The 25,331-nt window shown below is 41.0% G+C and overlaps 1 protein-coding gene across 1 annotated transcript in view; it reads right to left on the reverse strand.

Annotated features, from left to right (window-relative positions):
• The window catches only part of DNAJC13 (DnaJ heat shock protein family (Hsp40) member C13), a gene marked incomplete in the record, with an annotated part of 3,140,357 nt that overhangs the window by 2,575,675 nt on the left and 539,351 nt on the right, over window positions 1–25,331 (reverse strand). Inside the window, 1 exon segment of the mRNA XM_044066722.1 lies at window positions 1,403–1,498. Coding sequence (XP_043922657.1) covers window positions 1,403–1,498 — 96 coding nt within the window.

Consider the following 25,331-nt stretch of genomic DNA (forward strand, 5'->3'; position numbering starts at 1 on the left):
TAGCATTTAACACTCCGCTCCCATCCTCCTCTGATTAGTCCCTCCAGCACCCATGCTGCCAACTGAACATACTGTATGGGATGGAGTTAGGGATTTATTTTATGCAGCACAGGGTGGGGGGGGGGGTATTTGTGTTTTTTTTGTTTGTTTTTAAAGCATATTAAGCCACACAACAATTAATTCCAGAGTTTACATACTGGAATGGTACATTTACTTTCAATTTTTGCTTACAGATTCCTGAAACTAATGATGCTACTGCAAATGATCTGTTTTGTGAAGTCTTATGTATTCAGAGTAGTAATTGCTCATAAGAAAAAAAGTGCTGTAGCAAAAATGAGTCAAAAGGATGTAAAAAATATTTTAAAAGCTGATCAATGGTTACTTGGGTTTTTGGTACAGGACAGTGATTTTGTTTTATGGGTTCTCATCTGCTTTATGTCCCTTAGTCATTGCTGAGAGTCAATCCAGTACAAAAACGGGACAGAGAGTTGCAGCTCATGAGTGAACTCAGCTGATACAAACTTACAACAAAGTACAAAAATCCGAGGGAAAGCAAAAGGCATGTATGCAAAAATCGAAAAATAAGGTAGTTTTCACTCAGTCACTTAGCATAATGATGCTGAAGCCTGACAAACCACTGAAGTCACAGAAACATGGAGTGTAATGCTCAACACCAGCCCCCTCCCAAAAAAGGCCACCGATGATAATCACCTATAAAACATAGTGGAATCCAAGTGTCTGGAGAAAAGCTGGTTTGCTTAAAAAAAGGAACATGTAGGCCCTGTAATATTTTTATTTTGCAATAATCTAACACAAACTACTTCAAACAGTTCCAAAGTGGTTTCACATCCAAGCAAAATATTAAACAAGGTGACAAAAATCAAATGAGCATATAAAAAAATGGCACCACTAGACACAACAGGAAGTAGAAGTATTTCAGAGAAAACAACTCTGAAGCATGTTTGCTGTTGCCAGTTGTCCAAGCAGTTTTAAGTGGAACAAGCATCACAAGTCTGTAGGTGATTAGGTCACTTTTTGTTTGACGGCAGTGCAGCAATCTCGAGGAAACAAAGCTCAAGAGCTGAATTACACGCAACATTGCTCAAAAATAACAAACAAAAGATTATGATCTCAGAATGGATTATAATGCTGTGCACAGCAACTGAAAGTATACAGTTCGTTGACAGACAGCATCTCCAGTAACTGCTGCTAGTTGTAGGTTACATGAAAAATCCAATGCAGTGGGCAGTTTTTACATACAAAGCTGCTACTCAGCTTGCTTTTGTTAACTACAAACTTTCTAAACTCAGGAGCTCAAGAAGAAATTACAATGGCATTACACCCTCATCACCATAGCAGCAATGTTGTGTTAAATGCATTGTGTACAATTCAGGTCACTTACCTCTCCCAAGGGTTTTAAAGTTACAATATTATAAGTAGCAGGATCACGCTCTATTAAGCAGGTTTCTGTAAGCGCTAATATTCTTTTCACTGGTTCCTGAAAAACAAGTAGATATTAATGCTTTAACTTTGTAAAACTTGCTCTACCCGTCTAACCTGTAAAATGTCTTCAAAAAAATGCTTCCACAAAAGAACACTTTCATAAATGCAATTTACATTCATTCAAAAACCAAAATCTTTGACTATGTTATCTATATCCTAAATACTGCAGAAAGAACCTCTTTACATTCAAATAACATTCTCCCATCAATGAGCAGTGTAAAAAGGACACAGGTGAAGTAACTTACTAGTTAAGAGTGAAATTCAAAAGCTCAGCAAATCTCAGATTGTTGCTTTTCTGGACTGTCTTGTCACCTGATGCTTATTCAGACACAGTATGTTCAAGACAGAAATTTAATTGACATCCTTAACAGAGTTAATTACAAGAGAGACACACACAAACTCATACTTGATATACACACCTACAAGCAATTTGGAAGTTTGCCAGTTCATTTAGGTAATGGCATCAGAAAGTACGGTTGTGTAAAGTTTTACTGTAACAGTAGATGCCATCCTCTTCACTGTTACAGTATTCTTCACCTAAGGGATCTCCTTGCAAGGATAGTCCAGCAACCATTCAGTATACCAAACCCTTCAGCTCTTATAGGTGCCATATGAAATGCATACACACCAGGTGCAAGATGTAGGGCATAAAGGTGATGGATGGAAGCAAACGCTCAGAACTGAAAAAGCCCCAGAAGGAACCGAACGCCCTCGGGGATAAAGAACATATTCACCCAGAAGGAAAAAAATAAAGGGAGAAGGTCTCCTCAGCCAGGAGGGAAACGAACCACAAGGCAAAAGCCAGGACAGAAGGGGAAGGCGGGAGGGAGTGAATACTGCAAAAGTGAAAAGACATCTATGGTTATTTTACATAACTGTAACTGTACAACATACTTCCATATCACAGAGCAGTATTCTTCACCTGTGGGAAAGTACAAGAGCTCAAGAAGAAGCCTGGGAGGAGGAAGGCACACAGGGACCTTCCACAAAACCCATGTAGAACAGCCCTGGCAAAACCCACTCTGGCCTTTCAAATAACATCCAAATTGTAAAGTTTAGTGAAAGTATGAAGAGGAGCCAAGTAGCAGTCCCAAGGATAGAATTGGTATCCAGACCCTTGAAAAAGGCACCAGAGGAGATAACTGCCATAGTGGAATGTACCTTTATGGATGAGGAGACATCTGTCATGAAAAGAATAGAAGGAAATGGCCCTAGAAATCCAGGAATAGCTGGTTTGCTTAGAAACAGGCAAACCCAATGCCCTAAGATGAAAAGAAACAAAAGCTGCTCAGATTTTTGAGTAACTTTAGTTTTATCTAAATAATGTCTGAGATGTCTATGCAAATACAAGGTGTGAAGACCTTTCTCACTGGCAGACTGGAGAAGGTAAAAAGGAGGGAAGATGAATAGATGACTGTGTGACAACTCACTGGCCACCCTGGGCATATAAGGATTAGAGCAGAGAGATACTATGTCTGCATGAAAATATAAAAAGGAAGGAATAGAAATGAGAGCCTGAAGTTTAGATACTCTCTTGGCTGAAGTAAGGGGGAAAAGAACAGTCTTCCAAGTACAGTGTTCAGGGGAATCCAAAGAATCAGACTCAAAAGGAGCCTAGGTCAAATTTTAAGTACAAAATTGAGGTCAAGGCAGCAGAAAAGACTTACTGGGAGGCCTGATATGAATGATGCCTTTAAGAAGCTGCTTGATCTCAAACCTAGAGACCAGGGGAGGAGTCAGGGACAGACAAGCAAAAAATGCCAACAGGTGAGCTTTAACTGAAGAATATGCCAACCTATGGAGCAGATCAAACCAATGAGACAGAACCAGAGAAATCTCCAGACATAGGGGATCATGATGGAGAGAGAGGCACCAGATAGAAAATCTCTTCCATTTGGACATGTAGTATTTTCAGTTAGTGGGTTTCCTAGCTTCCTGCAGAACCTGGAACACATCCTCAGAAGAGAGATGCCTAAAAGGGATCAAAACCTTATCACCCAGTTTCAGCTGAACAGTTGACAGGTTAGGACGGACAAGATATCCCTTATCTTGTGTGAGGAGATCTACCTGGTGTGTAACTTGTGGTAATTGCCCCTGACCAAGTGAGAGCAAAGAGGGAACCAATGCTGTCTGAGCCAAAAGGGAGTTACCTGCAAGATTTTGGTAGAGTCCAGCCTGATAAAGTGCAGACTCTAACAACATAGGAAGGGATGGGAAAGCATAAAGAAATATCCCCTTTCAAGGAAAAGACAGGATATTCACTTTCTAAGTCAGATGACTTGGGACTCTGAAACAGAATAGAGGAAGTTGTCTGTTCAAACAGGATGCAAAGCAACCTACCTAAGCAATACCCACCAATGGACAATGTCCAGGGACACATCTCTGTGAAGCATCAATTTATGCCCTTGTGTTCTGGACCTGCTCAGAGTCTGCCACTAGACTGTGCTCTGAAGGAATGTAACTGCCTGAAGAGTCACTTGATATTGGACAGCTACATCCCACTCCTTAAAAAGGAGATACAACCTCATGCTCCCCTGCTTGTTGACATACCACATCACTTTGGTACTTTATGTGAAGACTTTGAGGGCCAGGGATGAAAGAGGGAATGAAAAGCTTGCAAACCAAAAGCAAAGCTCTCATCTCTTACATTAACATGATCCAACATCTTATAAAGAGGCTAGTCTCCTTGAACCTTCAGGGGGCCAAAGAGGCATCCCACCCCCTGTCCGAGGCATCTTTGAAAACTACTGAGTGGGAACTGGAGCTTGAAAGAGAAGCCCTGGATTGACAGAGCTGATTAATCCACCAATGAAACTTGAGCTTGAGACAAGGAAAAAGAAGAGGGAACTTCAGGGGGTAGCAATGTTGAAGCCACACTGATCTGGGGTACCACTGACATTTCCTCATATGAAGCTGAATGAGGAGCATGGGAATTGTGGAAGCCATAAATCCCAGAACCCCGAGAAACTTCCTGGTCATGACAAATGAAGAAAAGAATAGAAAAAGGTTGTTAGAGACAAGAGCTGTGGGGAGAGGAAGAGATGCCAGCATGGGAACAGTCTGAAACCTGCATCCGATGGACACAATCCTGGGAAGGTGTCAGAACAGATTTCCAGAGGTTTATACCAAACTCCAGACTGTGTTAAAAGATGAGTTAGTAAACTGGAGATTCTGTAGAGACTGCTGGAAAAGCAGCTTGAACAAGCAGATCATCTAGAGTGGGAAAAATCTGCAACCTCAAAGCCCGCAAAAAACAAAGACAGGAGAGAAGCATTTGAAGAATACACTTAAGGCTGTAGAAAGGCCAAAGGGTAAAGCAGAGAACTGAAAATGCAAGGAAGAGACAAGGAAATGTAAAATAATTCCTGACAAGATGATGAATGGGTTATGTGAAGGCATGAATCCTTGAAATCCAGAGGCAACAGAATGGCCTGGGGAAGGAAACAATGTCTGAAGCGATAACTGCAAAGAAAAGATCTTGACAAAACTACTGAGCAGGTAAAGAGATCTAGAATTGGTCTTCATGTACTCGCCTTCCATTGAAGGAAAAACATCTGGAGTAAAACATCTTCCCCACCTGGATGAGAGGAATGGGCTGAATAGTGCCCTGATACAAATGGGACTGCAGAACCTTTGGAAAATGGGGAAGCTGTTCTCGAGAAGTTTTGGGGATGTCTGAAAAGGGAGGAAGGGATTTCCAAACCACAAAATATCCCCAGAAATAATCAAGGCAACCCAAGAATCTAAAGTGATCCAAAACCACTTCAGAAGAGATGAGAAAAGGTGGAGAGACAAGGGGACATTGCCGAGGAGAAGGGAAGGCCAATGTCAAACAGAACCAGACATTCTGAGGTGGTGGTTTCTGGGAGGAAGGAAAATGAGTAGACTTAGCAAAAGGAATACACTTATGACCTTTCTTACCCTTAGAAGAGGGGGGTAAGTCTACCTATGAACAAAGGCAGATTTAGAAGAATAGTTCCTATGAAACTTGGGAAAAGGGGAAACAAGAATATGTTTCAGCTCCTTTAAGGCCTTACCCTTATCTTGGAGTGACTTAAGTTAGAAGCAACAGTCCCAAAAATACTTTGAGAGAGGAGCACCCAAAAGTTTTGCCTTGATGTCATCAGGCAAAGTCTGAAGACCTGGCCAAAAATAACACCTCATGACTGAACCAAAGGCAGCAGCACCATAGGTGCAGTTAGAGTGTCGGGCAACTTGATAAAGTTAAAACTTAACAGAAGCCTTTCCCTCAGAATCACAACGGTCAAAAACCACCTTAGACACCTGGGAAAGGAAGGCCAAAGTATACCTGGTGATATGAATCTGGTAGTTAATGGCCCTGAAGGACAAGGTGGCAGCAGATTTAGGCACAAATGCCTGGCAGAGACAGAACACTGGGTATGATCATGTAAACCACCCAAGCAAAAAAGACATGGTTGTGACCGTCTATGAGAAACCTGCCTCCCATACTACCATTTTCCTTTCTGGATGATGAACACAATACCAGCAAAAAAGGAGAGAAAAAACTCCAAACGAGCACTTATGCCTTATGTCTTACAAAGGAAGCAAACGTGACACATGGGTCTATAAGAACTGAAGGCTTTTGCATACTGAGTGTTAGGCTGTCCTTGGCAGGCGATCTCTTAGGTGAAGAATACTGCAACAGTGACATGGAAGGATATCTTCAAATTACTCAAGGACAAATATTCAAATAATGCTGACATAAGTGCAACCATACTGAAGAGTTCAGATCTGAAACTTGAAAATGCTGCAACCTGGCTAGCTTTGAGGATAAAAGATTACTGAAAAACTTCTCAACAACCAGTTCAAAAGCTAAAGGCTACAAACCTCAATAGAAGGCTATACTAAATCAGCACAAAACATCCTAATGCTTACTTCAGCACCATGCATCTACTCAGTTACAAAAAAAGTAGCAATGGAACACCTGACCAATTGCATTCCCTGAAGCACCTCCTCTCTGAATGTCAGACCTGGACTGCTAATTTTTTGAAAGTTGCATGAAAAATCTACTGCAGTGGGCAATTTTTATACTTGCATCTGCAGATCAGCTTGCTTTTGGTTAGAAGACTTGAATGAAGGATCCTGGCTACCATGTGCATCAACTTGGATGCAAGTGAGTGTCTTCAACTGTTTCTATTCGGTAAGGTGAAGAGCAAAAGAATACCACACAAAGCTGTTTCATTTAGAGTACAGCACAGTTATGCTATTGCTGTAATACCTGGTTTCAAATACTACTACATCCCAATATATTTCAAGTAAAAGTGACAAACGACAGAATGTTTTAAAGGATACATCTTAACTCATGACAAACATTACGCAACAGAAGGCAAATTCACATGGCCATGACAAACCTATGATGCAAAACTGAAATCAATGCTCCTTATATGAGGCTTCAGATGGAAAATACCTTCAACACAAGTCGCCAATTGCAGCTTAGATTCATGCTTACACAGTGAAGATGCAAACAAAACAGGAATTTTAAAAGGTGAGGCAGCAAACAGCCCACAACAAAGGCGACTTGGCTAGAAAAAGTACAGTTTTGTACCTACCATAAATGTAGATGTTCGAGGATACACATTGCTGCAGTCCTTACTATTGGGTAGTCCGCTGTCCAGTCGGCCCGAATACCAGAGTATATGGCTGACGTCGGTCAGGCGCGTGGAACTGGCGTCGATGCGTCAGGGTACTAATGCGCATGACCGACGTCATATCCTCAGTCTTTTCTTGCCCCAGATGTCATAAGACCCTAAAAAGACAAGGCCCAAAATACCTGCACCAAAAATATGTACAATATATACAAAAATATATACACAAATATCAGCAGATAACCTCACCTACACAATCACCCCTAAACACAGAGGGGAAGGAGGGAGACTGCAGCAATGTGTATCCTCGAACATCTACATTTATGGTAGGTACAAAACTGTACTATGTTCTTAGCTCCACATTGCTGCAGTCCTTACTTGGGTAGAATCCCAAAGCAGAGGTAAGGGAGGCTGGCAAATCATAAAGAAGTAGGAGCTGACAACATGCCTTGCAAAACAGCTGTGGCAAAACCAGCCCTAGACTTAGAGTAGATAGGAAGGTGATAATGCTTAGAGAAAGTATGCACTGAACTCCAAGTAGCTGCCTCCAAAATATCCTTAGTTGCCACCCCCCTTAGAAATGCTGCAGAAGTGGCAGTAGCCCTAGTGGAATGAGGCCTAATCCCAGCTGGAATCTCCTTGCCATGATGGGAATAACAAAATGCAATGCAAAACCCAATCCACCTAGAAATAGTTTGTTTTGACACAGGCTTGCCCTGAACTCAAAGCAAAAGAAACAAACAACTGCTGAGACTGCCTAAAATCCTTAGTCCTGCTTAAATAATAACAATTGCCTGTGTACATCTAAAGTGTGCAAAATCTTTTCCCCTTTATTTTGGGGGTCTGCATAAAAAGTAGGCAAATGAATAGTTTGGTTTAAAGCCACACTAGAAACCACCTTAGGCATAAAGGAAGGATTAGTACGCTACGTATGATCCTTATGGAAAATCAAAAAGGGCTCTACTGCCATAAGGGCCTGCAACTCAGACACCCTTCTTGCAGAAGTAATAGCCAACAGAAAAGCAGTCTTCCATGACAAGTATTTCAATTCAGCAGTAGCCGCAGGCTCAAAAGGTTGTAGAGTAAGTTTTCCAACACAAAATTGAGATCCCAAGCAGGAGTAGGAGCTCGGGGGTCTTATATTCTTTGCCTAAGAAACTGCTTGAACAAAGGATGCGAAAACAATGGTGGGTCACAATCATAGTGAGCTGAAATTGCTGCAGCATGAATCTTAATGGAAGAGAAGGACAAACCTTTGTCCAATAACTCAGTAAGATATTGAAGAGCCACACTCAAATTAGGCTCAGAAATCTCCAAATTCTTTGCTGTACTCCAAAATAAAAATCTCTTCCATTTTTCTGCGTACACTTTCCTTGTACTAGGTCTTCTAGCTTCCATAATCACATTTAAAACTTGTTGAGGAAGTTGAGACCTGCTGTGTTTCAACACAGAATATGCCAGGCTGTTAGATGAAGAGAGTGAAGCTTGACATTGAGCAGATGACCGTCCCTCTGAGACAACAGATGAGGAATCAAAGGTAAAGGCCATGGAGGCTTCCTTACCAGACTCCTTAGTAGTGGGTACCAGTGTTGCTGGAGCTATCAAAATCATCCTTGGCTTGTCTTGTCTGACTTTTAATAGCACCTTTAGAAGAAGAGGCAGAGGTGGAAAGGCATACACATGAAGGTTTTTCCAACTGAAAGACAGAGCATCCACTTTCCAAGCTGTGTGATGAAACCCCTTTGTGCAAAACTTTGGCAGCTGGTGGTTTAGAGGAGAAGCGAACAGATCTATGTCTGGAGTTCCCCATGACACTGTCAATTTCTGAAATACATGAAGATCCAGTTTCCACGGGATCCATGATTTGTCTGCTTAACACATCTGCTAAGGAGTTCTGTGCTCCGCAGAAACCTTGCCTGAAGAGTTAGTTGCAAGCTTAGTCTCCCATAAAATCATTGCTTGCCTGCATAGAGGATAAGAATGTGTTCCCCGCTTGTTGATGTACCACATGACAGTTGTGTTGTCTGTTAGAATCAACACCTGCCCTGGAAGAAGTAACTCCTTGAAAGCCATTAATGCAAACTGGACTGCTAACATCTCCTTCATGTTGATATGTAGATGCTGTAGTCTGGCAGGCCACTTGTCTTGTATCCACTTTCCATTTAGATGAGCTCCCCAAGCAATGTCCGAGGCATCTGTCGTTAAAATCTGACTCGCCTCTGGCGGGTCACAGAGAGTCCCTTGTTTAGGTGACATTCCTGAGCCCACCACAAAAATCTTTTTGAAGGCAAGGTATTATTTGAATGACAGTGTCCAAATCCTGGCAGTGCTGTGTCCATACATTTTGAGATACCATTGTAGCTTCCTCATATGCAGTTTGGCATTGGGAAGCACCAGAATACAAGATGCCATGAACCCTAATGCTTGAAGGACTGTCCTTGCAGTCAGCACGGACTGATGAGATAGTTGATGGAAGTAAAGTGATAGACTCTTTTGTTTGTCCGGGGTTAAAAGGCCATCTGGGCTGCTGTATTCAGTCTCACACCCAGAAAGCACATGTTTTGAGAGGGTACTAGACTGGACTTTATTTCGACAGAATACCCTAGGCATCTTAGCACTGCTATAACATGTTCCAGATGCTGTAGAAGGTCTTCCTTTTCTTGAGCCAGAATCAGGCAGTCGTCCAAGTAAGGATAGATTTGAATTCCTTGTAGCCTGAAGTAAGCTATCACTGGAGCCAGAACCTTTGTGAATACTCTGGGCGCAGTAGATAAGCCAAAGGGCAATGCAGAGAACTGATAATGAGAATTTCCAGCTGCAGATACTTCCTGCAACTTAGTCTTATAGGCACATGAAGGTAAGCTTCCTTGAGATCTAAAGTTACCATCCAGTGATCTTTGCCCAGCAGAGGTAAAAGCTGTTGTAACGTCAACATCTTGAACTTGGGAATGTCCAGATAAGTGTTGAGGATAGATAAATCCAAAATTGGTCTCCACGTGTTCCCCTTCTTTGGTACTAGGAACAGGCGAGAATAAAATCCTAGGCCCCTTTCTGATACAGGGACTGGCTGAATGGCCCCCATCTGGAGTAACTGAGAAATTTGCTTGTGAGCCTCTTTTCTTTGTGGAGGAGCATGCCTTTGAAAGGGGCATTGTATGGAAATAAAACCTGTAACCGTGGTGAATGATATCCAACACCCATCTGTCTTGAGTAATTAAATCCCAATTTTCTTTGAAAAGAGACAGTCTTCCTCCCAAAGGAGCTGCCAGGCGAACGAGACTACTGGCAGCTGAAAAGGCAGGTCATTGAGTCTGTTTAAGGACTGACCCCTGCCCTCACCAGAAGTCTGAGCAGGTGAACTGCCTGTTCTAGGCCTAAAAGAACCTTGAGCTCTGGACCTACCCCTAGACTGGGAATCATAAGCAGGATATGTCCACCCCTTAGCAGGCCAATTTCTACTAAACTTGGTGGCTGCACCTGCAAAAATCTTTAACAGTTTGCATAGACTTAGCTTTGTCCTCCATTTTCTTTAAAACTGCTTCCACAGGCGAACCAAACAACACATCAGACTGTAAAGGAGCATCCAAAATCCTTGTCTTAACATGCTCAGCTAAATTCTGATCCCTCAACCAGGCATGCCTGCGAAGAACCGAACTAGTGGCAGCCACCCTCGAGGAGGCCTGTACAGCATCAAAACCACATTGCAAAGAATGCTTACCCACTTGTTCAGACACATGAACCAAATCCAGCAACTCTTTACACTCAATACCTTAAGCATCCACCTTAGATTTCAATTGTGAAAGGAGATAATTTTGATATTTTAGCATGTGAAACTGACAATTCAACGCTCTCATGGCTAGAGTGGAAGAAGTATACACTTTCTTTCCCCACCTATCCAAAGCCCTTGCCTCTTTATCAGTGGGAACAGGATTTTTAACCACAGAGGCCTTAACACCTTTAGGCCCCTGAGAAACAGTTTCTGGGTCCGCCCTAGGACTCTTAAACAAATACTTATGAGCTTGGGCACCCTATAGTACCTATCAGGTTTAACAGGAGCAGGAGGCAAAGAGTCAGGGTTCAGGGAAGCCTCTGCAAAAACATCTTCCACCACATTCAACACAGGAGGTATAGCTAAGGGCCTATGCTGGGGTAAAACAAGAATTCCCTATGCCTTTTCCTGGAATCAGAGTAATCCTGGCCTTCCCATTTAATGTGCTCCCTCATGGAATGCAGAGTCTCTGAAAATGAGAAATCCTCAGGAGGAGAAGCTGTAGGAGTGGAATCATCCACATCAGAATCAGAATAAGGAGGATACTCCTGCAAATCTTCAAGACTCAGAAGCCTCTGAACACTGTTCAAAACTATCAAACTCGGTTCCACCCTAGGCCTCTTATCAGGAGGGGCATAGAACCTCTAATCATAGTAATCAAATCTTCTGCCATTTTAAGCATATGTTTCTTAGGTACAGAACCCCACTGAAGCTGAACTTGGCCTACCTCTCAAAGAAGTTTTGGCAACAGAAGGAGAGGCTCTAACTACCTTGGGAAGAGAGGGAAGAACAGTTACCTGAGAAGCCCCTCAGCCTGGCCTACCTCCTGAGAAGGCACATCCTGTAACAGTAAAGTTTCTGCCTGAGACTCCATAGAAACTCCTGGCAAAACCTCTGGCTGGTTCATCAACCCTATTTGTCCTTGCATCCGGCGGCACCAAACACTAACCTGGCACAGTCTAACCTCCTCTTAATAGTGCGTTTGTTAAACCTAAACAAGGTATACACAAGGTATGGTAAGAGGTATCTGTTTCCCAAGAAATACAGTTATTCACTTTTCTGACATCCGTTAAATACTGAACTCTGATTCGGTCTGAAACTGAATATTTCAGAACGCCAACCTGCACAAACTGCTTCTGCATCGGACCATGCGGCAAAAGACTGAGGATATGAACCCAATAGTAAGGACTGCAGCAATGTGGAACGAAGAACATCAATAAACTCACCTTGCAGAACCATTTCGACAAAATTTATAATGAAAGGGAAATAATTTTGACTAAAATAAGAAGTGTGATTCACAGAATATTAGAGCCCTTGTAACTAAAACAAACAATTCAGGAGCTTAATAAAATATACCAAAGCTAATAAAAAAGCTATTCAAGCAAAATACAATTGTAAGGCATTTTTAATTGTTCATGATCTCAAAAGCACAGTCCAAGACTGTGCTGAAGCAATTGTGAATTAAGTTACATACATTGAGCCAGAAGATACAGCAAACTTACTGGCCAATAAATTGAGCTCTAACTTTATCTGTCTCTCTTCAATCTATTCATCAAGATAAACCTGAAACTGGCTTGCCTCCAGCTACCATACAAGACCAAGTCCAAAATGTGCTATCAAAAGTAAAAAATACTGCATTGATGGGTCCTGACAATAGTATCCCTGGATGCATCTTAAATAGTATGAAGCACAATTTAGTCACACTCCTAACACTGTCTACTCTCAACCTTCATACACGGCTCGAGCAAGTGAAAGGAGAGCAGCTACAGTCATTACTCTGCTTAAGGTGCTGTCTTCCACAGACGCAGGCAATTACAGACCCACAAGTCTGAACAGCATCATACGCAAAGCCATGGAAAGACTTATTTATCATGAAACTAAAATAAGGATATAGGGAACCTCCAAACACTGGACTAAACCTCTTCTGCAACATTAACAGAATAGTTTAGAGGAACAGGTGTAACTCGCAGAGGATGCCACTGCTCTGGAACAGACTCCCTTATCCACATAAAACAAAGTTCATTCCCAGTCCATCTTCAGAAAACTTGCCTCTATGGATGGGAAACAGAAAATTTACCCCAGGACTGTCTGTAGTATTAATGGGCAGAGAGAGCTTCTAAATGCTTTATCCCATGTATAGGCCCCCTCAATTTTCTATGGTATGATCTCAGTTACTCTCATAACAGGCAATATATATAACTATCTACCACAGGATGTGCAAGGCCTATCTCTAATCAAATGGGATAGGCTAATTTGAACACAAAGGGAAACTGGCTAGGCTTAAATGGCCAGCAAGGTCAAATAGTCTAGTACTTACCTATGAACCTACAAAGAAAAGGTGTTTAATCTCCTTAGGTATAGGAATTATTTGAAATTCGATGGATACAGAGTCTTGGCACTATTAAATATTGACAGTTCCCATTATAGATTATCTCCCCAATCAAAAAAGGCCTGGCCAGCCAAGGATGGGGTGAACTTATGAATACTCATACAACTATCCAGGTCTCATTTGAAGAAAGAGTACATTACATCTTTATCTGCAGGAGGAGTCTATTCCAGAAATAATTAATAAATCAGTTTCTCCGCCTTGTTTTACTGATCTACTGAAGCAGGTTTAGACACCTTTATTTTGGCATTAGTGGGACCATTTGATTTGTGACGGTACAAGAGATCTTGGGCTATTAGGTACCAGACTGCTCGGAAGGTAAGGCACAGGTCTCCTCTGGGGAGTGATAAGACACAGAAGAGGGGCAGTGCTTCTAAATATTTTCTGGCTTGATTCAAAGTAAACTAAGAAAACTTTATGCATGAATGAAAGATTAGTAAGTAATACAACCATGACCTTGTGAAAAATCAGATAGGGTTGACCCACCATGACAGCTTGCAGCTCAGAGACTTGCTATGCCTTTGTAGATGTCAGAGCAACAAGTAAAACGGTCTTCGAAGTAATGAAAGATAAATCAGCCTGAGAGGCAGGTTCAAAGGGAGGCAATGTAAATTTTTTCAAGCAAATATATGAGATGCCAGGGAGGAGGAATTTGCATTCACCTCACATGCAACACTCCTTTCATAAACTGTTTTACCATAAAAAGAGATGAAAGAGGGGGATACATGGGCACGCAACCTGAAATGGCTGCAAGATGCACTTTAATAGAAGCACATGACAAACTATCTCTAATTAGCTTACACAAATTGACAAAAACAGAGGGGTTGAAACCCTTTTAGGACCTCTGTTATTGAATAGGTATCTCCTCCACCTATAAAATCTCTTCCGCTCATTAACATAAGGCTTTCTAGTTCGATGTTTTTTGTCTCCTTAAATACCTGCTGTACATCAGCATGGAACAAGTACCTAAAAGTACCAAAACAGAATTATCCACTCCGCTAATAGAAACAGATCTAAGATGTAGTGCACCATTCACTCATGATGCTGTGCAGCACATCTAGTCCGTGAGGAAGCCTGTGGTAACTGCCTTTGGCCAATTCCATTAAAAGGGAAAACCAACACTGTCTGGGGCAAAAGGGGAGTTTCCACAATGATCTTTGGTAATTCTTTCGGAATCATTAGAAATAATTTGAGAATTAATGGAAAGGGTGGAAATTCATACAAGAACACTTCCAACCGTGGGAATAACCGCATCTGTCTTCCAAGAAAGGCTGCAAAGATGCCTTGAACAGAATTTTTTCTTTGTCTGTCTGGATGCAAACAGCTCTATTTGAGGTGTTCTCCACAGATCAACTCTTGAACACTCTACATGGAGCTTCCACTTGTGAAAGTCTGTCCAGGATCTGCTTAATCTGTCTGCCACCACTAGGAAAGGGGGTATGACCTTGTACCCCCCCCCCTGCTGGTTTAGGTACTACATCACAGTAGTATCTGTGACCACTAGAAGAAAACCCGGAATCCACAACTGGCGAAGAACATTTAAGGTACAAATTGCTGCCAACATCTTTTAATTGTATGTGCTTCGGTGTGTACTGAAGACACAACAAGCCTTACACTTGCACCCCCCATAGGTATTGCTCCCCATGAAAAATCTGAAGTGTCTGTCTAGACAGACTGAACTGGGTATGAATAGAGAACAGGAGTCCTAGATTCAGACACAGCTGATCCCTACACCACTGCAGTTCCTGTTCCACAGTTTACAATACCGGTACCTGGAAATACAAGGGATGAAGGCATACCTCTCAACCTCTTACTGAAAGAAATCTAGACAAAGCAAAAATAATGGGAGGAAACAAAAGCCCAAAAAGAGGGACAATTTTTAAATATTCCTCTTGTAAACTTAGACAGTTGACAAAACAGGTTTAACATTAGCAAGCATTTTGCAAAGGATATGAAGTCTGAAACTAAAACATGTCATAATTTAGTAACTTCAATCCTCAAGGATTTTCTAGGAAACAAACACATTTGATAAGGAACAGACCAAAATATGCATAAAAAATCTTGACAACTGAGAGTTATGGTTGAAGGTGCTGCCTCCAACAATTCAAGTGCCAATGAATTTTTCTTGTGTGTAGTCTGGCTAGTGGTATCATGAGGATCAGTGATGCCATTAGACATAGAATTTTAAAGAACTCTCTGAGGCCACATCTAGGAGAGAGAAATCCAAACAAATACCATGTTAAGTCAGAACTTGGTCTTCTAGCAGGAAGGCATCATTTTAACTGTGTCTATCCCACACCCCACAAAAACAATTCATTGAGTGGGTGTCAGGAAAGAGGTTCAAGTTGAAGCCCAGGTAGGAAAGGAGGGATGCGACCTTGTCCAAGGACTTCGAGCACCTGGATACAAAATTTGCACAAACCAGGAAGTGGTCTAAATAAGGAAAAATGAGGATGCCTATGGTTCTGCAATAGGCAACTACTGGGGACAGAAACTTTGCAAAACCTCAAGGTGCAGCAGATAGTCAAAAGGTAATACTGTACACTGATAATGTAAGCAACCCACAGCAAATTTAAAAAAAATCCTGAAATGGGAGCAATAGGAAATATAAGCACCATCCTTGAGGTCTAGAGCAGTGATGGCAAGCCTATGACATGCGTGTCAAAGATGACATGTTTTGGGTGACACCAGCAATCACCAACACAGACACTGCTTTTGCAATTGTTGTTCATGTGAAGTGGTCTGAATTATTTTGTGACAGGAGATTTTGACACACCAAACCCAAAAGGTTCGCCATCACTGGTCTAGAGTCTCCACAAAACAGTGGTCTGGGAAGCAACTCTAGGACTTGACTGCCAAGATCAGCATTTTGAATTTTGGAACTTTTACAAAAGTGTTTAGAAAGGTCAAAGCTAGGATGGGTCTCCAGGAGCGCTTCCTTTTTGGCACCAAAGAAAAGATTCTGAAGCAAAATCCTTTTCCTTTGTGTACTGCAGGCACCAGATCTATGACTCCAGTTTCTACCATGTGATGGCACATTCTGTCTGGTCTGGTTGGTGTGGGGGAATTACACTGGAAGGGGGAAGATCTTCTATCCACTGCCAAGTGTATGAACTCTTAATTATTTTCAGAACTCATTTTTAGAGACTACTTTGTGGGCAGGCGGCAGGGTTGAGAGAGACCCTGGGGGAAGGAGGAAGAGAAGGAAGGCAGAAAGAGGGATATGGGTGCTCTGTGACACTGCCTAGTCATTCCTTTGCTGAGGGTTGATCCTTTTTGGAAAGGAACCTCTCATTTGGCTTCAAAGAATTAGTCTCCTGCCATTTCCTTCTGGATCCCTAACTTGCTCGGCTGGGATTTTTGTTTGTTCTGCCCCTTGAAGGAAGATGCCTTGTTTGGGGAGATCTTAGTACACGGAACATCCTAGATATCCCCATGCATTAATGTGCTTCCATCATCCCACTGTTTGACAATCTGTGTAACAGAGGGCTCAAACACAAACTTCAAACTTAAAGGTGCATTTAAAGTTTCGGTCTTTAAATCAGAGAAATTCTGATTATGTAACCAAGCACACCATCACTCAAGACTAATGCTTTTTTGTATACTTCCAGTTCACACTAACACCTCCTTATAGCATCCAGAACTTTTTTTTGGTCTAGCTTTTTAACTAAGTGACTTGCCAGCTAATAACAGGCAGTATTAGAAAGGGCAAGGAGCTCTTTAACACTAAGATGGTTAAGTTTAGGATGTTCTCCAGTAGAGAAATTAGTCTGTTTGCCACATATTCATATTTTCATATCTATGTTCATATTTTCATAACTACAAGACCTACATTTTATTAAAGTGTATGGTGCGAAACACCAATGTGGGAGACAGGAAAGTTCACTGAAAATGGTGGTTTATATCAAACTACACTGGAAATATTGCTAGTTGTTTGCTATTAATTATGAAAATGAGCAATATTTCCATATGTACTTAATACCTGAATAACTATGCGACTTACAATTGTTGCACAAATGTTACTAAAGAAAACCAATATCCGTACTGCAAGTTGCACATCTTGAGAGATGCCCAGTATTCCTTATACTGCCAATTATATAATTAAACATGTTTTCATATTTCTGTAAACATGCATTTCGAGAGGAATTTCTTGCTGGTTAACAAAAATGTTCTAACAATGTATGTCTATGTTGTACAGTTTTCAAGTTATGAACATTTGCTTGTGAAAGTTTAGAAAAAAAATATAATTTGGGCTTTGTGTGCATAATATATTACAGTTTTTATGAAAAACACTATGAATGCATCATCACTGTGAAGAATACTTATTACTGATAACACAGCTACCATATGTACATTTATCATGTTTTTAAAGTTTATTTTTTAGACAAATTCTCTGAAATGCAAGCTGTACATAGGCTGCTAGAGGTGCAACTTTCCAAACCACAAAGGTGTTAATGAGTTAATTAACAGAAGCAGCAGCATTTCTCAAGACTGTACCTTCATATTCAAGCACACCTCTCAAAGCATGTTTGGAAACCCAAGTCAAATTAGAAAAATTTCATTCATACAAGACTTCTGCTCCGCAGGTAAGGATACAGAAAAATCATCCAAATTGTACACACACTGCAGAATAAATTATAACTTATAGCCTTGATAATTTAGCATTCAAATAAACTACTAGAAAGACATCCTTTTGCCCTGAAGACCTAACCATTTTCATTTTTAATAAAAGGACACCGGATTACATGAAGCAAAGGACTTATTTGAGCAGGCAGCTGGGGAGACTGCAGCTGGGTCAGCAGTCAAATGATGAGACCTGTCATATCCGAGGAGTCCCTACATTTTCTGAGCTTTTTTAGGGACTACTAGATTTAGACACCAATATCTTGAGGGCTACTTTATAATCTTACAAAGCCGGTAAAATAGGTGAAAAGCCACAGAATTGGGTTGGGTATCTCATCCTCAATAATGTCATACATATCTGCCTAGCATATGGGGTATTTCCTGCTGCTCCCAAGCAGAATCATCATTAAATCTAGCAATTATCTAAGGAAAAGTGAATACATGTTTGGACTTAAACTCAGGTTCACCTACCAAAGAATCAGAGTAACTGGACACACTGTCAACTAGGAAACGACTATTATCTGTATCAATTCCTCCTCATTCTCTGAAACAGAAAGGTCTCTAACCAAACTAGCCCTAGAGCCATATATGAAGACACAACCACTAGAATTAGCTGTCTGCAGAGCACTCTTAACCAAAGAAACTACATCTGTCTTATGTTGTTGTTGTGTCTTTTGGCTTTTCCCGGTTAGGGGTCGACACAGCGGAACTCCGGTCCGCTAATGATTGGCAGTAGATTTTTAAGTGCCGAGTTGCCGGCCCTGATGCACAACCTTCAACGAAGGTACACCCATTCACGCACGTCTCCAGACAGAAGATGCTCTAGCTGAGTATCAAATGGGACAACGTCTTACTGTGAGGCGACAGCGCTACCGCAGCACCACCACCGCAGCTATAAACAGCTATAATCTGATTATCAGTTGTATGATGAAGCCTCTTTCTTTTTCTGTGAACTTCACCACTAGATAAAATATCTGGGGGGACACTATTATCTCTGGCAAGGGGTCCTGTAACTAAAGGGTTTCATTCTCCCATACCTGCACCAGGTACTGGAACAGACCCAGAGGATGTGTCTAAACCATATTCCATAGTTGCTGGCAAAGCTACACTAGAGGGAGGCGGGGCAAATGGTAAGTGGTCTGCAAGCCAAAGAGTGGCCCCAGCACAATCAGTAACCATAGGCTGAGACATATTTTGATTTTGTTTTTTTATTTTTTTAGATGTAACTGGATTTGATGGGGGGGGGGGGGTACCAGAGTTAGGATCCACAACTCGGGAGAAAACACCAGACAGAATAATAAACTGACAGTGCTGGGTAGGGTAATGTATCACAATAAGCACTTAAGAGTTTCTAGTAAAATGTTTGTCCCCACATAACTAAGCTCTGCTAAACTGTGCTATCATCACAAAAAAATGTTTGAAATGTGTTCAGAATTTTTTTACAACTAACAAAAATGAAAGAATTTCTGGTACACAAAGTCCTAACACCAAAGCAACCAATGAGCCAAAAAAGAGTTAAGCACTTACCATAACTTGGAATCTGTGCTATCCCAGTGTCATTATTCATCACATTTGATCCAGTGTTAAAATTAGCTCCACACACTAGACATGTGAAACTGCCATAAAATAATGTTTAATACCAATTTAAACTACATTTCTTGTCAGAGAGTAAAATCTCCATAGTAGATTCAAATAATTTGCAGTAAAATCTCAAACTGATGTTAAAACACTCAAAGCAGAGGCATATATATATATATATATATATATATATATATATATATATATATATATATATGAGAGTAACGTGTAAATGCTGAAAAAAGTTCTGCATTATTTTCAGCAGTCTTACACAATGTATAAATGCTAAAAAATATTTCTGTCAACAGATGAAAAAGGAGAGCATCAGTAAAGACTGTACACACTGCACTTTTGACAAATACTGAAAGTTTCTGAAGAAACAGAAATAATCATTTGTCAGATGACAATGAACATTGCTACAAGCAGAAATTTACACAGGAATTACTGTAAACAGTGACGGAATAAAATACTACAAAATATTTATTTTTAAATAAATGCAAAAAGAAAGAATAATAAATCTAATAAAATGGGAGGAAGGGGTCTTCAACTGGTGCTCATCTGAGCAGTAAGCCAGAAAAAAAAACAGTGGCTCCTGTCAAGAAAACTTTCTTTGGATCGCACAAACAGACTGAACACTCACTTCCTGTCACAGCTGAATGCTTCCCTCATAAGATATGCTCAGGCAATCAAGTATCAGAGGAAGAGACAGGAAAGGGACCCCTGAACTTTTGAAAGCTGAGCAGTACTGGGTTACCTTGGCAGATAACCCACAATGCCACTCACTCAGTGGGAAAGAAACTTCTCCTGCTGCTACATAGTGATCAAATGAGAGGAAATTGTCAACCCACATTCCCAGGTCTTTAATTACATTTTCATTTTGAAGTAGGGCATTGCCAATAGGGTTGCCACCTTTTCAAATGGCCAAAGTGGGTCATTTTTGGTACAAACATCAGATTTTATAGGCAGACACATACCCACGGTCAGTACAAAGGTTAGAACTTAACTTTTTTGCCTAAATAAAAGCTTATTCTTGCATCATTTTAGTTGCTTATTCTGTTTCTTATAACATTTAGGTATTTTAGATACAGAATAACTGTTTTATGCAACTATTACATAAAATATAGGAAATAATATTGTCCTAAAATCTCAGGACATTTGCCATTTTTACAATTTTTTGTCAGGACACAACTGCCCAAAGAGGGACTTGTCCCTCGCAAAGTGGGACAGGTGGTAACCCTAATTGCCAATGCTAAATGCTGGTGGGCTGGTCTTTCTGTAGAAGGCAACAATGTTGTACTTTTAGTATTTAAACTCATATTCAATACATCAGGTATACACGTTTTAAGTTCATGTTACAGGGCTTCTTTGTCAGAGGTGGATTTGACAATGATTACTAGTTTACAGTCATTTGCAAAATCGGTTAGCCATAGGTCTTAGTTTCTTGTTTGAAGACATGGGTACTTTTAGCAATTTTTTTATCCATATTACCACATGGGGTCTACTTATAAACATTTAGTTTATTAATTATTCTGGCATGAAGGGATGATGTCAAATGATTTGTCAAAATTGCAGTGGCATGTGTGCAAAGTGTGACCACTGTCAACTACTAGTGCTAACTTTTTGAAGTTTGCCAGCCTCAGACAGAATCTACCTTATACAAAACCAAACTGCTGCAGATCTAGCCTAATGAGATTTTTAATGTCTGTGCAAAAATGACCTTAAAAATGAGACTTGCCAGGCTTATGAGTCTACAGTTTCTAGGGTCTGTAGTAGGACTACCTTTATGTAGCAGTAACACCAGTGCTGTGTGCCGTACTTCTAGGACTAAACCTGCAGCCAGACTCATGTTAAACAACTTATGGAGAGGTTCCACAGAATCACATATGGCACTCTAACAAACAGCCTGGGGTGTGTGTATGTGTGTGTGTGCTCCGAATAAAATCTATAAAGGTTGTCTCCTGTATTTTCAAAGTTACTGTGTTTTTCCCATTACCAACTGTTTTTACTTTGAAGCGAGCAGTCTGCAGGTGCAACCAATTAATGAGAGGGCTGAACAGTATTTGCTGAGTGAAATACAGTGCATGGTATAACTAACATTTACAAATAAAGATACATAGGCAAACAGTTCAGTGAAAAATAAAGTCTGAAACTGTGGGAAGTCAAAGAGTTTTACAAAGTAGTTACTTCCACAGTAGCTTCAGTAATTTAATGCATTTAAAATAGTTTATTTAAAAGGCAGCCAGTGCACTTTTTTCTTAATGCGAAAAGTTAATGTTTACTGAAAGCATGCAAGTTGTTTTCCACATCTAGGAGGGGAACAGAGATAAAAAATGAACAGACAGCAATCAGTATAAGTGGGAACATAAGTTCTACCATGCACTTTAGCAAGGGTAATCTTCCTCTGGGTACAGTCATTGACTTGAGGCAACTGCTCCTATCTGGTGGAGAAAAGTCAGTTTTTGAAAACGTACACAGTTTTGGTGCTTTTTGTATGTTAGAAGGGAATGGAGGCTCTGAATTTTTTTAGTGTTTTCAATGAAGCAATATGTCCTGAAAAATATGGCACGGGTTGAAATAAGAAAAAGAAAACTGCACAACAGCCCAGTCTGGCAAACAGTGCATGCACGAAGACTGGAAATGTGTAATAAAGTTGGAAATACAGAATAAAAAATGTCACACAATCAGTGGGAGTAATACCTTTTTATCGCAGCAGCTACTCTAACAATATTAATACAGGATACAAATGGCCTTACATGTACAAAAAATACAGAGTACCGAATTAAGAAGCAAAAGTGCAAATATCAATGTTACAGGAGACTCATCTGAAAAGAAAGGAACATGTGCATTTGGCAAAATTTCTTTCAGGGTGGACATTCCACAGAACATCAGGTAAAGTGGAAAAGGGGAGTGATACTAATTACGAGACAGGCTACAACAGTGGCAGAAGGGTGAGAAAATGACAATGGTAGAGTTGTGGCAGTAAGGGGTTATTGGGGTGGGTGATTATGCTAGCATGACACATTTCACCTAAAACTACTACAATGAAGCTAGAAAGAATTTTGGCAGAAATAAGCACTCAGCAAGGATTACTTATAGCAGGGATTGGAACCTGATTTGCAGTAGTGAGGATGTCTCAGGGAACCTAGCTGGAAAAATAGAGTATATTTTCAAATAACTACAATACTTGGTATCAGATATATGACATTCAGTAGCAGGAACTCACAGAATTTACATATTCCCCAAAATACAAAAACTGGGCCAGACTAAACAGAAATTATATTTCACAGTAGCATGTGCATTTAACACTGACACACCCCATATCTACTGCAGATCATACACCAATGAAAACCAAGATAAACATTCAAGATAAAGAAGCAAAAATGAAAAACTGCAGCTTTTCTACCTTCTTCTTTCGGCTTTGCCTGGTTAGGGGTCGCCACAGTGGTTCACCTGTCTGCTCATGATTGTCAGTGGAGTTTTTATGGTGTCAAGTTGCCAGCCCGGCGCCCAACCTTCCACAGAAGGGGCACACGCACTCATGCCTTGGGCCAATTTAGAGTGTCCAATCCACCTACAGCATGTCTTTGGGATGTGTGAGGAAACCGGAGCACCTGGAGGGAAACCTATGCGACCATAGGGAGGACATGCAGACACCGCACAGAAGGCACCCCAGCCGAGGATTGAACCGGAGAGCCTCTTGCTGTGAGATGGCAGCACTAATCGCTGCACTACTGCAGCCCCTACCCATCTGCTAAAAATAGAGGAAAGCAAGGAATTGGTAGTGAAAATGATTCGGGAGTTATTAGGAAGACAAATTGCTTCAAAAGGGACAGCTAGTTAGTGGGATAAAATGAAAATGAAGATTAAAACACTGTATAAACAAGACAAAGATATAGGGAAGAGGAGGAATTATTTTGTGGAGATGACAAAGGCAAGAGTAACACAGGAGAGCCTCTCAAAACATGAACTGCAGAGTCTAAACAACATGAAACGTGACGTATCAGGCCCTCTGAAATTGCTACTGGATGCCATCTAAATAGCATGGAACATGACTTATCAGGCCCTCTGGAATTGGTATCCCCCCCCTTCAACTTTCTCCCAGGAAATACCATAAAATACAACTCCCCTGCTATCACTAGGAACAGGTGCTTATTGCCCTCCCCAAGGCCATGAATACTGCATTAATGGGCCCAGACAATATCCCAGGATGTCTTCTAAATAGCATGAAACATGACCTATTAGGCCCTATGGAATCGCTATTTAACTGCAGCCTCCAAACAGGCTTTGTGCCTCATGAATGGAGAGCACCAACTGTCATTCCTCTGCACAAAGGTGGGCCATTTATAGACCCTGGAAACTACAGACCCATTAAGTCTCACTAGTCTCGTATGCAAAGCCATGGAAAGATTTCTCATGGAAACATCAATAGTGACATAGGAAACCTCAAGACACTGGACCCAACCCAATTTGGTTTCGTCCAGGGCAGGTCATGCCTACTCAACCAGGTGGACTTTTTTGAGAAGGTCAACAAAGCAATGGATGAGGGCAAAATGGTTCACACTACCTAGCTAAACTTGGCCAGGATGTTTGACAATAACTACTTGGGCATAGTTGACAAACTCAAGAGGTTCGGTAAAAACTCTTACATCACCTGGTGATATAGCTAGCTGGCTTCAAAAAGAGGACAAAGGAAGTTAGAATTGGGTAGTCCATCTCTACAAAGAGGCCAGTCACAAGCAGATTCCTTCAAGGATTGGTCCTGGGACCACTCCTTTTTAGCATTTACTTCTCTGAAATCAAGTCCAATGTCAATGGCATCTGGCTGACTTGCAGATGACTGCAGATTAGGAGATGTCATTTTATCCCTCAACATAATGAATGTTCTCCAGGTAGGGCTATCAGCAAAACAACAGGTGTCAGAGCCATGGACTAAAACTAAATGGCAAGAAATGCATAATAGTTACTGTGGTGGATGACTTCTCAAAGGATACTATCATGTTGACAACACATCCCTAAGAGTTGATCCAACAGTCAGGGACTTGGGGAGACGGACAATAATCTAGCCTTTGACCATCACATGTCTACAATAGTGAGGAAATAACTATGTTGTGCAACTTATAAACAAAGATATGTCATCTAGGTCCAAGAAAGTCACTGTTTCACTATAATTGGCATTCATCAGATCCATCATTGAGAACAAGGACTCCCTTTGTAATGTACCTAACCAGACATATCTACCAACTGAAATATCCACAGTGGTTTCTTACTAAACAGAATACAGGAACTGGGCACATAGTATAATGCCCTTTGCAGGCCACCTCAAGGCTGTATCCCTGTATTTGATCTACCACAGGGTGTGTGTGGGGGGGGAATCTATGCCTGGCATACAAGGTATTGTAAGACTCCACTCTTAATGGACCTCACGCATCTCCGCAAAACAAACTGCATCAAAATTACCCATTCTAAAGACTTAAACCTTACTTGTTTTATAAGACAGGTACACAATCCCAGAGACTACCACTTCTGTGGAATAGATTCCCTCATCCATGTGAAGCAGAGTTCCTTCCTAAACAAATTCCAGTGTAACTTGGACAACTGGATGGGGAACAGGAACTTCATCCCTGGTTTGGTACTTATGTCTATAATAGACAAAGGCAACCCATAAATGGTTCATCTCCCAAGCCCCTGCTTACACTTATCAAGGATACCAGAGCTTGTCAAAGATTTGGGATACATGGCTAGGCTTAAAAATGCATTTGTGGTTCCTAGCTTAGTAAACACCTATGAACCTAAATAAAGGGGTATTTGGGTAATATGCATGGGTCTAGAAAGTGTGCTACTAAGTTAAGTATTTTTTCATAATGCC

Source organism: Protopterus annectens, chromosome 3.part1 (assembly GCF_019279795.1).
Source record: "Protopterus annectens isolate FY-2018-M chromosome 3.part1, PAN1.0, whole genome shotgun sequence".
In the NCBI taxonomy this organism is placed as follows: Eukaryota; Metazoa; Chordata; order Ceratodontiformes; family Protopteridae; genus Protopterus; species Protopterus annectens.